The 16,976-nt window shown below is 31.6% G+C and overlaps 1 protein-coding gene across 1 annotated transcript; it reads right to left on the bottom strand.

Annotated features, from left to right (window-relative positions):
* Positions 1-2,454: 2,454 nt before the first annotated feature.
* Positions 2,455-12,572, bottom strand: LOC134687212 (uncharacterized). Its single transcript, XM_063547336.1, has 7 exons — positions 11,460-12,572; positions 10,414-10,540; positions 9,169-9,340; positions 7,765-8,761; positions 7,271-7,388; positions 6,060-6,226; positions 2,455-4,900 (listed from the first exon to the last, which is right to left on the bottom strand). Exons 1-7 carry the CDS (start codon positions 12,410-12,412, stop codon positions 4,795-4,797), a joined length of 2,640 nt encoding a protein of 879 aa, XP_063403406.1. The 5' UTR covers positions 12,413-12,572; the 3' UTR covers positions 2,455-4,794.
* Positions 12,573-16,976: the final 4,404 nt, after the last annotated feature.

Below are 16,976 nucleotides of genomic sequence, written 5' to 3'. Positions count from 1 at the left end.
TTGATTTAACTACTATCAAAGAAAGATAACTCAAATGCAACATTTTATATTGGCAAATTTCCAATGTTCAGTTCATTAGCCTGAAGTTTTTGGCAAATTCCAATGGAATTTATTTATACCAATTACCAACCTTACACTGCTTTTAAATTATGTTTTGTACTTAGGTAATTTTCCATTAACTGAGTGGAAACCCTTTCCCCCCTTTTTGCACCTTATTCCTGAACAGTTTGAGCCATAACTCCCAAGACAATTATTACCATCCCTTTGTGGTATTCCAATATCCAAAATTTAAATACATGGTTAGATTCATCATATCAAAGAACCCCAAGTATTCAATTTTGGTTAAAATCAAACTAAGTTTAATTTTGACCCTTTGGACCTTGATGTAGACCAATTTGAAAAACGGACCAAAAATTAAGAATCTAAATACACGGTTAGATTTGGTATATCAAAGAACCCCAATAGTTCAATTTTTGATGAAATCAAACAAAGTTTAATTTTGGCCCCTAATCCGTTGGTGCCAAAAGTCGATAAATCAATCCAACCTTCCTTTGGTGGTCATAAACCTTGTGTTAAAATTTCATAGATTTCTATTAACTAATACTAACGTCATTGTGCAAAAACCAAGTAAAATGCTTATTTTGGGACCTGTTTTTGGCCCCTAATTCCTAAACTTTTGGGACCTGTTTTTGGCCCCTAATTCCTAAACTTTTGGGACTTAAACTCCCAAAATCAATCCCAACATTCCTTTCGTTGTCATAGACCTTATGTTAAAATTTCATAGATTTTTGTTTACTGATACTTAAGTTATTATGTGAAAACCATGAAAAATGCTTATTTGGGCCCTTTTTGGCCCCTAGTTCCTAAACGGTTGAGACCAAAATCAATCCCAACCTTCCTTTTATGGTCATAAACCTTGTTTAAATTTCATTGATTTCTATTCACTTTTACTAAAGTTAGAGTGCGAAAAACCAAATGTCTTTGGACAACTACGACACCGCCGATGTCGCTAACCAATATACGACCAAATTTTTTTTCAATTTTTGCGGTTGTAAAAAAACATGAATCATCGACACTGGGTATATATTATTACTACCCCTGTTAAATAAAATTGAGAATGGAAATTGGGGATGTGTCAATGAGACAACAACCCGGCCATAGAGCGGACAACAGCAGAAGGTCACCAACAGATCTTCAATGCAGGATAAAACATTTTTTAACTCGAGATTATTATCTATTATTCCTTTTTGTGACGGACCTCCCTCAGGGTCAAGTAGATAAAAGTTTTGGATATTGGTCCACTTATTTAATTAGAATTTAAAATATATATTTTCCACAACCGTTCTGGATAAATGGAAAAATATGTGAAACTTTACACTAGGATGATGAATAGAAGAGTTACCCTTATTTGGTTTAATTTCTCATTAAATTGAGAAATTTGTAGAAAAAGAAGGTATGAGAAATATACATATACAAGGACATTGCAAGATTAGTCACAATTTGCACCTTTTGGAAGGTAAGAAATGGATCATGTCAAAATGAAAGGATTCGGTTTTCTAAATGTTATCTACAACTTCATGATGAGATTGTCAGATTAAAAACTACATTTAAAAAATAGAAACATGAACCTGAACATTTTAATTTAAAATAAAACTTTTGTGTTAAGATTGATCCAGGTGAGTTATTCGAAATAGAGAGTAAAACACTATACTTTATAGTTGGAACCCATCACTTCAAAAGCATATCTGAAATACGAATTTAAACTCAACAACTATTATAATACACCTTGACAAAAATATTGCAACATTTCCATTGAAAACAATGTAAAATGACACAAATGTAGAATGTGTACAATTTGGGATTTACCAAATACCATCAAGACATCTGGAAATGGGAATGCAACTAGTTGGTAGATTACCTTGTGAAGAAATAAGTGGCTGGTTGTGTTTTGTTTCTCCTGTAATTGTGGTAGTTTTACATATATGTCAACTAATTTCAAGGATGTTCATTTGTCTGGGTCTCAAGAATACTCAAGCCTGATGAATCTAGCTGCTCTCCTTTGGAATATTTCGAGGTGTATGTTCTTTGAAATGGTCGTCCAAGGCACTTCTTGCATATTTTATTGTTGTTCTTACTTTTGAGTTACACATAACTGTTGTTTTACATTCAATTGACATTTACCAATATCATCATATAATTTAATTTGGGATGTAAAGTGTCTTCTGGTTGGCCGACGTTATTTTGTTATGAGCCCATAGACATAATTTAGTCATGTGACCGTGACATCATCAACATCTTTTTCATGGTTTTCTACAGTTTAAAATAAAATTTAGAATTAAATTATAAGAAATGACTAATATTTTTGTTTGTCTATTCTTCTATAGTAAAAGACTTCAACAACTGTGAAATATTTAATCTTTCCTCCTCAGCAATTTATGTAGACATAAAAATCACTGAATAGAAAAATAATTTTATTCTTAAAATAGTATATAAAATGTTTTGTACAAAGTAAAATTTGATATGTATTAAAACATTTGTACATCATATAAAAACAATGTGGAATGTGAAACAATTTATAACAACCAACAAAGAAGCAAGATTCATTGTAGTTTGAATGTAGAGCCCTAACGTTAACCTCAAAAAGGTCAATCTTAAATGAATTTCAGATCATGAATCCTCCCCACCCCCTTTAATAGTTCTACGGGTTTTTTCCACAGAAAATTTCTTTATTTAAGTCATATTATTTTTGTCATGCTAATAATGGAAAACTATTGGAATTATATTATGGCAAATAAAAAGTTCATGATATTTTACGCTGGAATGCATTGAATCTGTTAAGAACAGTTCCCCTTCCAAATTGTTTATAATTCAGCTACATGAAAATTTACAAATATCATAGATTTATTTTACATTTCGATCTCATTTTGATTATTAAAGTAAAACGAAAGTCTAATCCAACACCCGGTTGATTTTGTTTCTTTAAATGTTTTCAAAATTAATAAATTTTAAACAATCACAACCTAATTACCTACATAGGGGTTTATATGGTATGATTTCGTACATTATTTTATATATACAAAATCATGGCACATCTGGAAAGTTTTTTTGTATATACACATAATTACATTATAATCAGTATTTACATATTTACATTTTATCAATATCTAAAAAATTTAACAAAACAATTGCACCATTCATTTTCTTGCACTCAGATATATAAAATATATTATAAACATACAACAGTACAGACATACAAATCACATAATAATTTCCAATTTTGAGTTCTGATGATTTCTGCATAATATTAAAAAAAAAAAAGTTAAAATGGTGTTTTTTTTTTTAAATCTTTGCCTTGTCAGAAAACGTTGTGTAAATAAATTCATTATTTTATTACAAATATTAAAAAAAAATAATGTATAAATTGACATTGCACTAACAAGAAATCAAAAATATTCTTATGCAGTAAGATCAATTTATGAAAAAAATATAAAAAATATGAAAATCAGTTTCTTTTTGTGTTTCGTCACCATAACATATGATATAGATAAATTTCTAAAATCTATTTCTATGCTTTGTCACCATAACATGATATATAGATAAATTCCTACTTGTAAAAGCCATTTCTATGCTCTGTGCATACTACACATTTTGATTTCATATATTGATTATTCATACTTTGATCAGTCAGAAAATGAATATATAAGTATATTGAAAAATAGACAGGAAAGAATTTTGAAAGTCTATTATTTATGATCTTTGTTATTTTTTGTACAATTGTTAACATTAACATAAAAACGAAACAAAACCCAATATAAAACTAAAGAAAAATTTTTTTTTGGCAAGTTTTACTTTCACAGGGGTTGAGACACTTGTGAAGGACTAGAAAAAAAATTAAATCACAATTAAACCAGATGACTGACTTAAACTAATAATTCTAAAAATAGAATGTTTCCATTTGACTTATTTCAATCATGAATTATTAATTAATGTTTTATATAAATAACACAACTTAATATTTACGTATGATTTACACATTTTAAAGCATTACCAGTTTTAATTTGATGCAAATCGTTTGTTGATTTTAGCTTTAATTTTACAACTATCTTTTTATTATAGTTTTTACAGACAGTCAAGTCATTCCTTAATCTTCTTTTTGAAAAAGAGATAACAATTTCTGTAAAATGTCAAAAAAAACCTCCATGATAAATTCCTGTATATAATTCAAGATTATATAAATATAGAATGTAAAAAATATTCATTATGCATTTTATGAGAGAGATAAGTTTAATATCAGAAAAGTCAGATCTATAACAAAATAAGTTTACAAATGTAGGTAAACAGAAAATATGTAAATATAACTTAATAGCTAGAAAAAGGAGAATCTCAAAGAATACAAAAATCAAATCTCATCAACAGAGCATGTAATCTCAAAATTATAATCATACAAATTGGAATCTCTTAGAAGAGAGAATATAATCTCAAAATTTTCATCATAAAAATAGAATCTCATTTATTTCTTAATAATAATAATAAAGTTTAGGTTTTGAGTATAATTATTTAATGATTTACATTCATTAGCAAATTTTGAGAATTAAGACATTTTTGTTTACTATGTTCTATGGATCATTCCAAGATAGTAATTTTTTGGTATATATTTTTCATTGACCATATGCTTTCATGAATACCTACTCAACTATATTATCTAAATTAACAAGGGAATAATCACAAAAGCACTATGGTGTATAGTTTGGATATAAAGAATTAATGTCAGATTCTAAATAACACATCAGATCTTTAGTTTCTGTTCAGTATTGCCAAGGCAACAGGAAGTAAACCAATCAGAATCCAGTTAGCCATAACTGCAGATGCACCAGCAATTCTACATTTCAATGTGTCAAACCTGTATAATAGAAAATAAAGTAAAAATTTATTTTTGAATTTTAATTGTTTTGACTTGTTGAATTCTTTAGCTTTAGTCCGTAATAATAACCTATTCAATATATTTGTCATGTTTTCATGTAATTTTAATGGTTTGTCTGTTTGACTAAAACGTTGCCAAGTGAATGAATTGCAGAATGAAGTTGAAGATATCTATCAGATTCTGGTCTTTGTGTTTGACTTGCATGAGGAAGACCAATGATTTGATATATACATTTCTCTAATTCTATGGAAATTTATCCCTTTCCGAACCCATTGTATAAAAAAATTTAATCAACGTGTGGTTGCTGGTGATCTCAAAAGATCATTGGGTGATTTTAAGGGTCATGACCTTTTTAGCTAACTGGATGAATCAAAATTTGATAACAGGTGTTAATGAAATTGACAACTTCGTGTAATGTGAAAGGCACTCGAAGGGGATTTTCAGTTAACAAAAAATGAAAATGTCTTTTTTATCATTAGAGAAACAGATTCTTACATAGTTACTCGTGGATTATCGGATTTATCCAATCTCGATAGTTAAATTATAAATTTTAAAGTCGAGAAAATTGATAATTTAACTATCTCGATTGGATAAATCCGATAATCCACTGGTATCAATGTAAGAATCTATATGTACCTGCCCACATAATGTTTAACAGTACAAAAATTGTGCTTTGCTAATTGTTGAAGGCTGTACACTGCCTGTTGTTGTTAATATCTTTGTCATAAAGTTTCTTGTGAAGAGTTGTCTCATTGGCAACCATACGATATCTTTTATTCCATTTTTACTAAACATGTGGAATCAAGGAGTATAAGTGAAGAGTGGTTGCCTCTAGGTCAGAAGAAGTTTCTAAGAAAAGTGAAACACTTCTTGTAGATGGTTACCCTTTGAATTAAATTATAAATCCAGCTCTGTTTTGTGAGTCTAGTACAAATAAGGGTTAAAGTTTTAAATCACAATAACCATAATAACATTTTATCATTTTAATATGCATGTTATATTTGCAACTGGGAATTGAAAACCAATCCATCCAATTCATTTGTTTTTTCTAAGCAAGTTTAATTTAAATCAAAATGCAAAAGGCAAATTTTAAAACTAAGGTTTTTATGAACATTATATTGTTAGCTATTTTTCTAACCTGTTAGGTAAACCAGCCTCCATTTTCTGGTATTCGTTTTCTATCGTCTGTCCATCATAAAACCAGGCGTTGTCATTGAAGATATACTCGTAACCTTGGCGACATTCACATTTGTAATTACCAATGGCATATCTTTTATCTGGAATTCTTCCAGGGGTAGGAATACACTAAAAATATATACAGAAAGCATTGTATATAAAATTACAATCTACAGAGTAACAGATTACAAACATTATAGAAAATCAAATATTTTTTTTCAATTTCTAGGTTGTGCATGTGATTCATTCGTTCTCTATTCTTTGATTTGTGTACTTTTTATTTTTTTTTGTGATGTTGGTTGTTTGTGTCTGTCTGTTGTTTTGGTATTCTAATTTTTTTCTTTGTCCTTTTGGCACGTTGTATATGAATGAGATGTGGTATGATACAGATAAGACAGCTCGTCATCCAAGTCACAATATATTTAAAGTCAACAATTATAGGTCAAAGATTGGCCTTCAACAGGGAGCCTTGGCTCATACATGTACCAAACAGCAAGCTTTAAAGGGCTTAAAAATGACTATTGTAGATCTAGAATAATTCAAATAGAAAAACCATTAGTCTAATATATGAAGCCAGAAAAAAATCTACATTTAGAACAACAGAGCACCAACAGAAAGAAGATTCAATGCTATCTATTATTGGTACCAGGGAAAAATCACAGTAAATTTCACGTGATTATTCCGCCAGTGCCAAGGACAGACAACACAATACATAAAACCAAACATTCCACCAATACCAAGACAAGAACATACTTCATCAACAATAAATAACAACACATACAACCTCATTGTTAACACAAGTTTCAAAGCTATGCTATTTTGCCTAAAATCCACCAGTAGAGACTCATTAGGTTCTTTTACTTTGAAATACCTGTTTCAAATCCTGTCTTTTTAATCTGTGGTGAATTTTTCGGTTCATTGTACTAACTCTGTTCTTGGTACAATGAACTACTTTTTTTTCTCATATTTAGATCCTAAATGATTTTCCCAGGCCTGCATTTTTTTTCTATGTTCATGGTATGAAACCCCTTTTTTCTTTTGTTTTAGGCATTGAACTTTCATTTGACTTTAACACCTGGCTTTGAAATTTGGGGAACTCTCAACATGAATGTTCCAAAACATTTCTAATTCCTTACACATGCTTCAAGTCAGTGTAATTTAGTTTGTACTTACATAAGTAGATTGATAATGGCACTTTGCTGTATTTTTGAAGGCATTAGCTTGGTAGAATGGACCTGGACACTGAGTTATCTGTAGGTAATCCAATTTGACATCTACTGTAACTACTCCTCTGAAATAGACATCATCGTTATTATACTTTTTTTGCTTGTAAAGTTTCAAAATACAATTGTTTATTTAATATATTTGCATCATTCCTACTTTCAACCTCAACTTCATTATAGAATGAATGGTTTGCTTAAATACAATAACTAATCTAACAAATTTGTATTGTCCTATTTTTCAAGAATTGTTATTATGGTGTTCCCTTATTCAGAAGAAGAACATGTATATATACATGAAGATAGCTTGAGCAGACTTCCAGATTTCCCACTTCTGTATAATAGTAAATATCGAAATCAATTATTAAAGGCTACCCCTTTTGGGAGACCATTATAAAAATGTATGCAATTAACATCTTACTTGATTCTTCTTGAGTTTACACTTACTTGAATTCCAGTCTAGATTTTAGACTGTCCAATCCAAAGAAAGGAACAACATATGTAACCACCCAATCCATAATCCTTCCATCACATTTGAACTCTGGCCTCAGCCATTCACCATGCTCATATTTAGGTGCAAAAAATGTCAATGGATAATGTTCAAATCGGATCAAACTAGTTCCTGCTGGATCTGACCTGATCATTGGTTTCAAAGTAAATTTTTTAAGCATGACAAAGTTGGTCTGCCATCTTGCCTTCATGTTTCTGAACCATGGTTCATCGGTGTAAAAGTTTTTATGGCCCGCAAAGTCTTCAGCTTTGAAATCTAAGTTTAATCCAGCTGTCCCAGCCTTCTGTTCTACCCATGAATAAGGACCAAAGTATTCTCTAGTGATTCCATTGGAAAATCTAGGGTCAGTATTATTAATAGGAGGAGACATTCTGAAACTGTATCTATCAAAGAAAGCACCACTTCCCACGATCTTGAAATTGCTCATCACATTAGCAATTACTTCTCCGAATACATGGGTCTCATTCAATCTTCGGTCTCCATCCATACTACCAAACTGTTCATATTCATCCACGTTCTGTAGGAAATTGCTGAGAAAATGAGCTAAACGCAATGCAGTACGACCTTCGGCTTCAAACTGTGCTTCCACCCCATAAGCAGCATCTCCCGGAAGAAATCGTTCATAGGAATGTTTGGTATGACAGTTGGACCTTGTTGTTGTGTCTTTTCGGTCTACGATTTTATTCAGTCTGGCATATCTATCTGTGTCAAATAAATCTCTTTTATATCTCATATGTGGCTCTTCTCCTTTAAATCGTGGAACAAAACGTTTCTTCCTTAATGCTGCTAACGATCTTTTAGCAACTAATTTAACCCTGTGGCTTTGAAAAGAAGGCATAACCTCCTCTAGAAACTGTTCTTTGAGGGTTATTGCTGTAGATCTCTTCTTTCTGTCAACAAAACTAGGATTTTTCTGAGGAGGTACTTGCAATTCTGAAATTTAGAATGACATTATGTAAAATAAACCCCTAAGTAAATAAATTCTTAAATCAAGAAATTCCTTTTTTTAAAAGAGACCTGTAAGAAAAATGCTTTGATAACTATTTTCTTTACATTTAATGAAATAGTTTTAATGCGTCAAATCTTGTAATGCATAACATGACATTTGCATGATGAATATCCCTAATAAGTTTCTATATTATTAAGGGGACAAAATTTCTCCCAAAAAAATCCTAAATAGATGGTGATGATTACAGAAATTATGACATTTATTCACATTTTAAAATGCCCTTTCTCTGTTCAACAGACTTTCCAGAAGAAACACTAGAGCAGGCAAATGTTCAAGTCTATTTAATTAAAAACAAGCTGTTGATAAAGGATTTTCATAAATCTAAAATTACCATAAATTGGTAGGCAGTCAAATCCATTTTCATATTCTTCTTTGGTAGCTTGTTCAATTTCTTCCCCAAGGAAGGGTCCATCATGCCACCAAGGGTAGTAGTATCCAGGTTGACAAGCACACTGGTAACCACCTCTTCTAAAGCCCCACCCCTCAAATCCCAAGGTTTCACACTGAAATAAAAACATAATATTAATTGTATTTGAAATACTACATGTATAATAATTTCGGCACCTTTCAGTGTCTATGATAGTATTGAGTTTACATATAGAAATGACATCAAATATTATTTTTTTTTATACTTTTACTATAAAATTTTGATATGACATACATGTAATGTGTACTCAGTTGATCAGATGGGTAAAGATTGCTTTAATTTATCAGTGGGAAGCTCAATTTAATTGCATTGTATTCAAATATTCAACTACAGTTCTGGATAAAGGAAGATAACTCCAATTTTCAAATGACTGAAACAATGAAATCATCAATATACGACTGCAATATATTTAGAACAGATATAAGATTCATGCATCTTGCAGATGTTATCTATTTTTTTTGCCAGTTATAACATAATTTTGAAACTTGAAGTTGAATACTGTACAGTGGCGGATCCAGGAATTTTCATAAGTGGGGGCCCACTGACTGACCTAAGAGGGGGCCTGCTCCAGTCATGCTTCAGTGATTCCCTATATAAGCAACCAATTTTTTTCCCAAAAAGGGGGGCCCCCCTCCACCCCCCCCTTAATCCGCCTCTGCTGTATACTTGAGCATATAATTCATTCTGTAAATCTTCATGGAAAGGATGTACATGATGTATAGTTATAAATAATGCACTATATTTTGTGTATAACATACATTGTATGTAGGTACAATGTAGTGATAAACCATGAAAGATGTAAATGTCAGTACCCCTTATATGGTTTTGATTACATTTCATGCTATATTTTCCAAAAAAGGCAGAGTAGAAATATTTTCACAGTCCATGTTCTCCTATTGTTGATTGTTTCATGGGCAATTTAATATACAACATCTGATATTTTCATTCTGCCATTACTTTTTTCCCCATACAAAATTATTCAAACTTACACTGTTAATTTGTTAAACCTATAAATATGTTTTATACATGTACAGGTTTGTATCAGAAAAATGCTCATTGTGTTAAGGGTTGGCAAAAACTTGGGTTTTGCCTAGCCCAGTAGGAAATCCCCTGTATATAACTTTATATGTGTATTAAGAGATAACTTACAATGGTAGTCTTTTTACATCTTGCTGTCCCAGCAAACATATTAGGGTCTTTGTTACCCTCACTGACTGGACAGGGGTTGATATCAATCCTCTCAAACTCTATATCCTGGGTAGCAACAGCTGTAAACCTATAAAAAAGAATGCATATGTATATACATGTATGGCTGAGAGTAATCAGAACAGGGTTTTAAGAAATTATTATAATATGATACATGTATCCTATTAATGAAAGGCCATTGTGCAGGAGCAGCAGGTCAAATGAAGATTACACATGAACAATAAAACAAAAGTCATGATAATAACCTTTCATATTTTATTTTTTAATTAATTTACATGAATTACAGTCATGACAGTTTTTAGATTGATTGAACCATTTAATAAAATTCATAAATAAGCTTCTCTGCTAAAAAAGTAGCATTTGAGAGAAAAACCAAGCTGGTAAATGTCTCAAAGAGTAGAACTTTGTTTATTATTTTAGTAAAGCCTGCATGTGTTCATACTTTTTTTTGTACTAACTTAACAATTGTGAAATTCATCATTAAAAATCAGACCAAGTGTGACAGTCTAGTAAAAAGTAGGTTGTTGTTCTGATACGTGTAGACATGTAATATTTGCCACTGGATGTAAATCATTATATCCTTATATGCTAGCTGCTTCATGTATGATTATTAGATACACCCTCATCTTCAAATTTTTTACTTGGTTATTAAAGAGGGTAGTAATGGGGGTACATTTGTACCTTCATGACGAATAATGGAAAAAATTCATGCCAAATGACGTTAACGTTAAATTTTGGTGCATAACTATAAAATGTACACATTCTTTTATCCAATAAAACAAAGTGAGACTAACAAACATAATTTGAGACCTCTGACAATGTTCAATAAGGATATTTTGATGCATCACAGAAATTTTTTAACCAATTTGACGCTAACCGAAAATGACCATTTGATGCTGACAGTAAAAGGCATTACTACTATCTTATATGCATTTTCATTTTAGAAGTGTAGTTACACCGAAAAAAGATTTTAGCATTGATGTTTATACCTTGGTCTCCTCAAATGCGTCCAGTTTGAATATCTTGGCATGTACTCTGTGACTGGTGAACTAGCGCTGATGATCCACCTGTTAGATCGGCCACAGTCAAAGTATGGCTGTGTCCACAAAACTGGTAGTCTGATTGAACCTGTTTGACCTGGCTGCGGAGGTCCAAAGAAGGGAATACTAGTAAATTCTTCTTTAACAAATCTTCCTGTCTCATTTGATCGTCTAATTTTAGGTGCATATGTATATTTGTCAACAGAGTCTGTTTCGCCAGTTATATCTGGTAACCAGTTTGAATACCAGGGAGCAGACTTGAAAGCTTGGCTTGAGTAATTACTAGACCGACCAGCGGCATAATCATGAATATCGACAGTATTGTTTGTAGGTTCACGCAACCAATTTGTTGCTTCGTCATAATCGTCAACTCTCCACGCTCTTGGTCCATACAATGGAAGAGTGCTATTGAAATCGACAATTTTAGTCCACCAATTTGGATAATACACATTGTTATCAAAGTAAAGACCAGAACCGTTCACAAAGCCAGCGCCTGCTGTCACATCAGCAGCATTAGACATGTATAAATACATGAAACCAGGCTGATTAAAAAAGTCTACTGTCATATTCTGTGCTTGATAAATGAAACTGTAAAAAAATGCTCTGTTTAGCGCCATATTATGAAGATGCAATAATGTAGAACGATTTTGGTGAATCACACTACTGAGAAGTTTATTGTACATGGGAAGCTGTGTTACAGACTCTTTAGGAAGAGTAAGTTCTGTTTTTGGCTTTGCGCGACAGTTTTCTGCCGTAACTTCTGATAATTTATCGATAATTAAATCGAAATTGTCCCTCTCCATCCATCGGTAAACCCCTTTTTCAGTACCTGGAATTCCAGATGTCCACACAAAAAACAGCGCCAAAAAGGCGCACGTAAGCGCGCCTCTCCAATAAAACATCGTGTTTACCAACAGTGTAACTTAATTAATTAAGATTTCATCTTGAACTCATAATTTGTCTTTCTTCCTCAGTCTCAGTCTACTTCCTATATTTCAAAATGGCGACCTAATTACCTCACCGTTTGACAAAGGTGAGAGACGCTTTGATATTCTGCGCATGCGTCAGGTATTAGTCAGGTGTATTCGGGGGCCTTCAAAAGGAATGTAAACAATAAATTTCCTTTTATACACATTGTAATACATCTAATCAGGATGTAAAATAACTATTGCTAAATTATTTGTAATTTGAATAAGAAATAAACATATATTTCATGTGATTATACAAAAGCAAGTATTTACGAATTTAATGAAAACCATCGCTACCTTGATGCGGATGAAGTGTCTGGGTATACAGGTGAATCAGTTAAAGCGTGTGGTCCAGGTAAATTACAATAATCAATTTTTCCGAACAGAAAAAAATATTTAAAATCCTAAAATTTCAGTAAACGGTAACTAAAATAGAATAAGTGTATAGATGGACCATATATATAACACCACAAATGCTCACTAATTTTATTTCTTTACAACATTTATTTAAAACAAAAAAATCTTTTCCTAACAATTATACCCCAAAATATGACTAATGCTCCAAAAAAATATCGTGGTAAGGTTTTTTTTTACTGAAAAACCCAACAATTCAATTACGAAAAACCTTTAGTTTATGTGTCATAATATAGTCAGTGCAAAACTTTTTATAGTATGCTCCGTAATTTATATGTTGATAGAAGCTAGGGCCATATAAATGCTAATGATTAAAGGATTTTATTTACTATACATTTATTTAATTTTGAATAAATTTCTACTCAGTTTTGTGATTATTTTATTCAGCAGAACACCATTTTTTTAAAAGCTCTCCAAAAATAAAGTATTTTAAAAGGGTTTTTTAAACCAAAAAAAATATATAACATTTAATACAAAATTGGAGCGAAAAGATAAATATTTCTATTTCATAGTACAGTATTCTTAATAACGATTCGTAATTTTAATCGAGTCAGTATGCTGCAGTGGACCGGTGAGAGAAATTATTTTCTTAAAATTACAAATAAACTGTTCGTTGTTAAGATGAATGCATATTGAACTTTGAAAAGGAGTAGGCCCGGTAAGGACTCATTTTGGCCTCAAATTTCAGTTTCATCTGACGAAAGATTTTGACCACTTTTTAAACACTTAAGTGTCTATTTCACTTGATTCAATTAGTTTTTGTGAAAGATTTTAACTAATTAAGTCTTCAAAAACGATCCGATTCAAGCTCAAATAAGAAAAATCTCTCAAATATGCCAAAAAACGTCACTTTTCAGATGGTTTTTGTCAAAAATGAAAGTGGCCGCATCCGTGTTCATCCACAATCTTTATATATGTTATGTATTATTATCAAATACAACTTACATTTCAATATTATGGATGAACACGAATGCGGCCACTTTCGTTTTACACGGAAACCGTCTAAAATTTAACTAAAATGATAGAATTTTGAAGATTTCAGTAATTTAGCATGGCTTAATGGTGCTACAACCCAATATTTGTGCATTGTATTGTCTAAAACAGCCCATATTTATGTAGCAGAAGCATTCAACTGTCCAATAAATAACTAAAAATTTACATTTTAACAATTTTGTAAAACTGCCATATTTTGGGACTAAAAAGGGGTCTTACCGGACCTACTCCTTTGATGCAGTACCAATACCCCTGTTCTCTGACTGCATTTTTAATGTTTAATTAGTATGTAAGTGACACTGCGTTCTAACGTTTCCCTTAAATGTATGTGTATAATTATTCAACTGCTGCACCAACTCTCCCATCCCCAGTCGCAATTTTCTTTATCGTGGTCTCGGAAAATTTCACACTCGACGTTAGTTTTATATTATGTTATACACGAAACGAATCCTTATTCAATTATCTATGGCATGACATTCTCCTATTTTACAAAAAAAAAAACTCATCGATTTTCAGTATATTGACGAAAAGTCGACCTACCATGTGTTTATTTTGGATATTTTGAACCAGAAAGACTCAACAGGAAGTGCCAGAATACTTTTTTCCGTCTCAACATTTTAGTTGAGATTAGATGGTTTACCAGGCGTGATTATGACATGTACAAGTATTTGCAGAGTACAAATTCTTGTTTAAAATACAAAGCGAGGTCTCAGATTTAAAATCATTTCTGTCAATTTCCATAAATCGTATCACTTCAATTTTGAATATTTCAATTTAAACGTATCTTATTCGATTACATATGTTTATTGTTCTTGTCACGAAATAAGAATTCAATGACTGCAGAGCATAGTATAAACATTAAAGGCATGTTTAGGACGACAACAAATAAATAAGAAATACAATGATATATATAGTATAGCCGATAGATCCTGTAATAGAGACCGTCCGGGTAAAGATAGGAGAAATATGGACGACCACTCAAAAGTGAGGGTATGCTGGCTAGGGACAAACATTTTATCTTTCAACAGTCTTGTACTCGGTAGCCCCTTATTATAAAGAGTTGTTGCAAGGGTTTGTAATGAACAGAACGAACTGAAAACTTTCCATCTATAAGATATAGGATTTAACGCCCCCACTCTGAGTGGGGGTGGCTGCGTAATGTATACGTGCATCCCCCGAAACACGACGGACATCTTACTTTGACAAGAGATACTTGTGCAAGAAGACCAAAGTGACCATATTTCTATCTATGATGAGTAAATTCACAAATCAAAAATAATATTTCTAGAAACGCGTGTGCGTATTTGTACATCCCAAAATTCCACGCATGATGTTAATATACACAAATTGTTTATATATTTATATACATGTACCTCCAATAATGACTGATGAATACAAGTAAAATATAACCACTTTTAACCTTCTGTTAGTGTCTTATGGGTGATAGAATTAATTTCCCGATACGCCCTGTATATTCTTTCTCGTAAATGTTCAGAAAAAAACTTTTTATGTATATATATTTATCAGTAATACCAGGAATTTGATGAATGAAATTTGTGTGTAGTATATTGCCTACCATATATTAGATATAATGTTCCCATGTTATGTGAATTTTGCTTTTACTTTATAAATTTATTCAATTTTGTTATTTATCAAGGGATAATTTATTGAGATATTGTTAAAACTCGGTCCGTTGAGAGCCGTTGAAAAATTGCAAATTTCGATACATATAGATATCACCAATTAGGATTACTATACAAATTCCTGGTATTACTGATAAATATATATACATAAAAAGTTTTTTTCTGAACATTTACGAGAAAGAAAACCAGTTCAAAGAGAGATCACTCTATTTGTTCAATCTAATTTCGTATCATCAGCGTTTAGATCTCAAATCTGACAAGGAATAGAGAGTTATTCTTTTTTTTTTTAATTTTTAAACTTTCGAAAAACGTTCCAAAAGTATATAATCATCCCTTGAATTAAATACATGATTTATGGGGTTTCACGTCAACATCAACATCAACAAGAAACATATGTTGAGGAAGATACGTTCGCATTGCTTAAAATTAATTTAGCTTTGTGTATTTGAATTTGATGTCCGAATACATGAAAGAGTGCAATATGGCATAATTGCCAAGGAGACAACTATCAGACTCCAAATGAAGTGGATTAAAGCAACAACTGGTTACTGTTCGGTCTTCAACAGATAGAAACCATCAACAACAACTGATTACAGCCTCCTGACTTACGAGAGGCACTTATAAACTGTTTTTTTTTTAAAAACATTTTTGTGAGCGCTCAACCCTTTCACCACCTGTGACAGTGGTGCAACAATACAACATAAGAACGAACTATACAAAACAGTTGACGTTGGCGGATACTTGTACATCCCAACACCAAAAAGACACTAAGTACATATCTGAGAAATCTTGGAGTTACTGACAGCTAGTCTAACGCAAAGCCAATAACAACTAATAAAGAACAATCATGCATCTTGGATTCATCTTTTTTTGTTTTAATTTATACATGCATGTTCACGAATAGTCCTCTGAATTTTTATTTCCTATTTCACCCTTTTACACTGTTGGTCTAGTATTTTCTAGTTCATACTTCTGTACATTTACATAAACATTTTGTTTTAGCTTTCTTTTGTGTAAAACCTCTGTAGTCAACTAAAATGGGACAGTTGTCTTTTCAAAAATGTTTCAGAATTTCCCTTTTCTAAGTCAGGCATATTGGAGTGACATGAGGCATATACATGCAATTTTATTTTTAATTCCTCTAACTAACATACTGCTATACCATATACACATTGGAAAGCATACCTACCATATCCACTATCATTTTACACTATCAAATATATGAAGTGCAATTTCTGTCAATCAAAGTCAAAAGATAAGGACAGATTTGTTTTATATTTCCAAATGCCAGAAATAGTACATTTTCTATTACGGTCTATTATTGACAAAGTGATACCAGTGTATTAAATCATGAAACAGAGAACAACATACTTTAGCAGTCATACTAATCTGCAGAAATTTAATATATCAATCATGTCTTTTAAAACAAAAGTGGTCCGTTTCAGTAG

Source organism: Mytilus trossulus, chromosome 10 (assembly GCF_036588685.1).
Source record: "Mytilus trossulus isolate FHL-02 chromosome 10, PNRI_Mtr1.1.1.hap1, whole genome shotgun sequence".
Classification (NCBI taxonomy): domain Eukaryota; kingdom Metazoa; phylum Mollusca; class Bivalvia; order Mytilida; family Mytilidae; genus Mytilus; species Mytilus trossulus.
The sequence above is the reverse complement of the archived record's forward strand: the minus strand, read 5'-3'. Positions and strand labels throughout refer to the sequence as shown.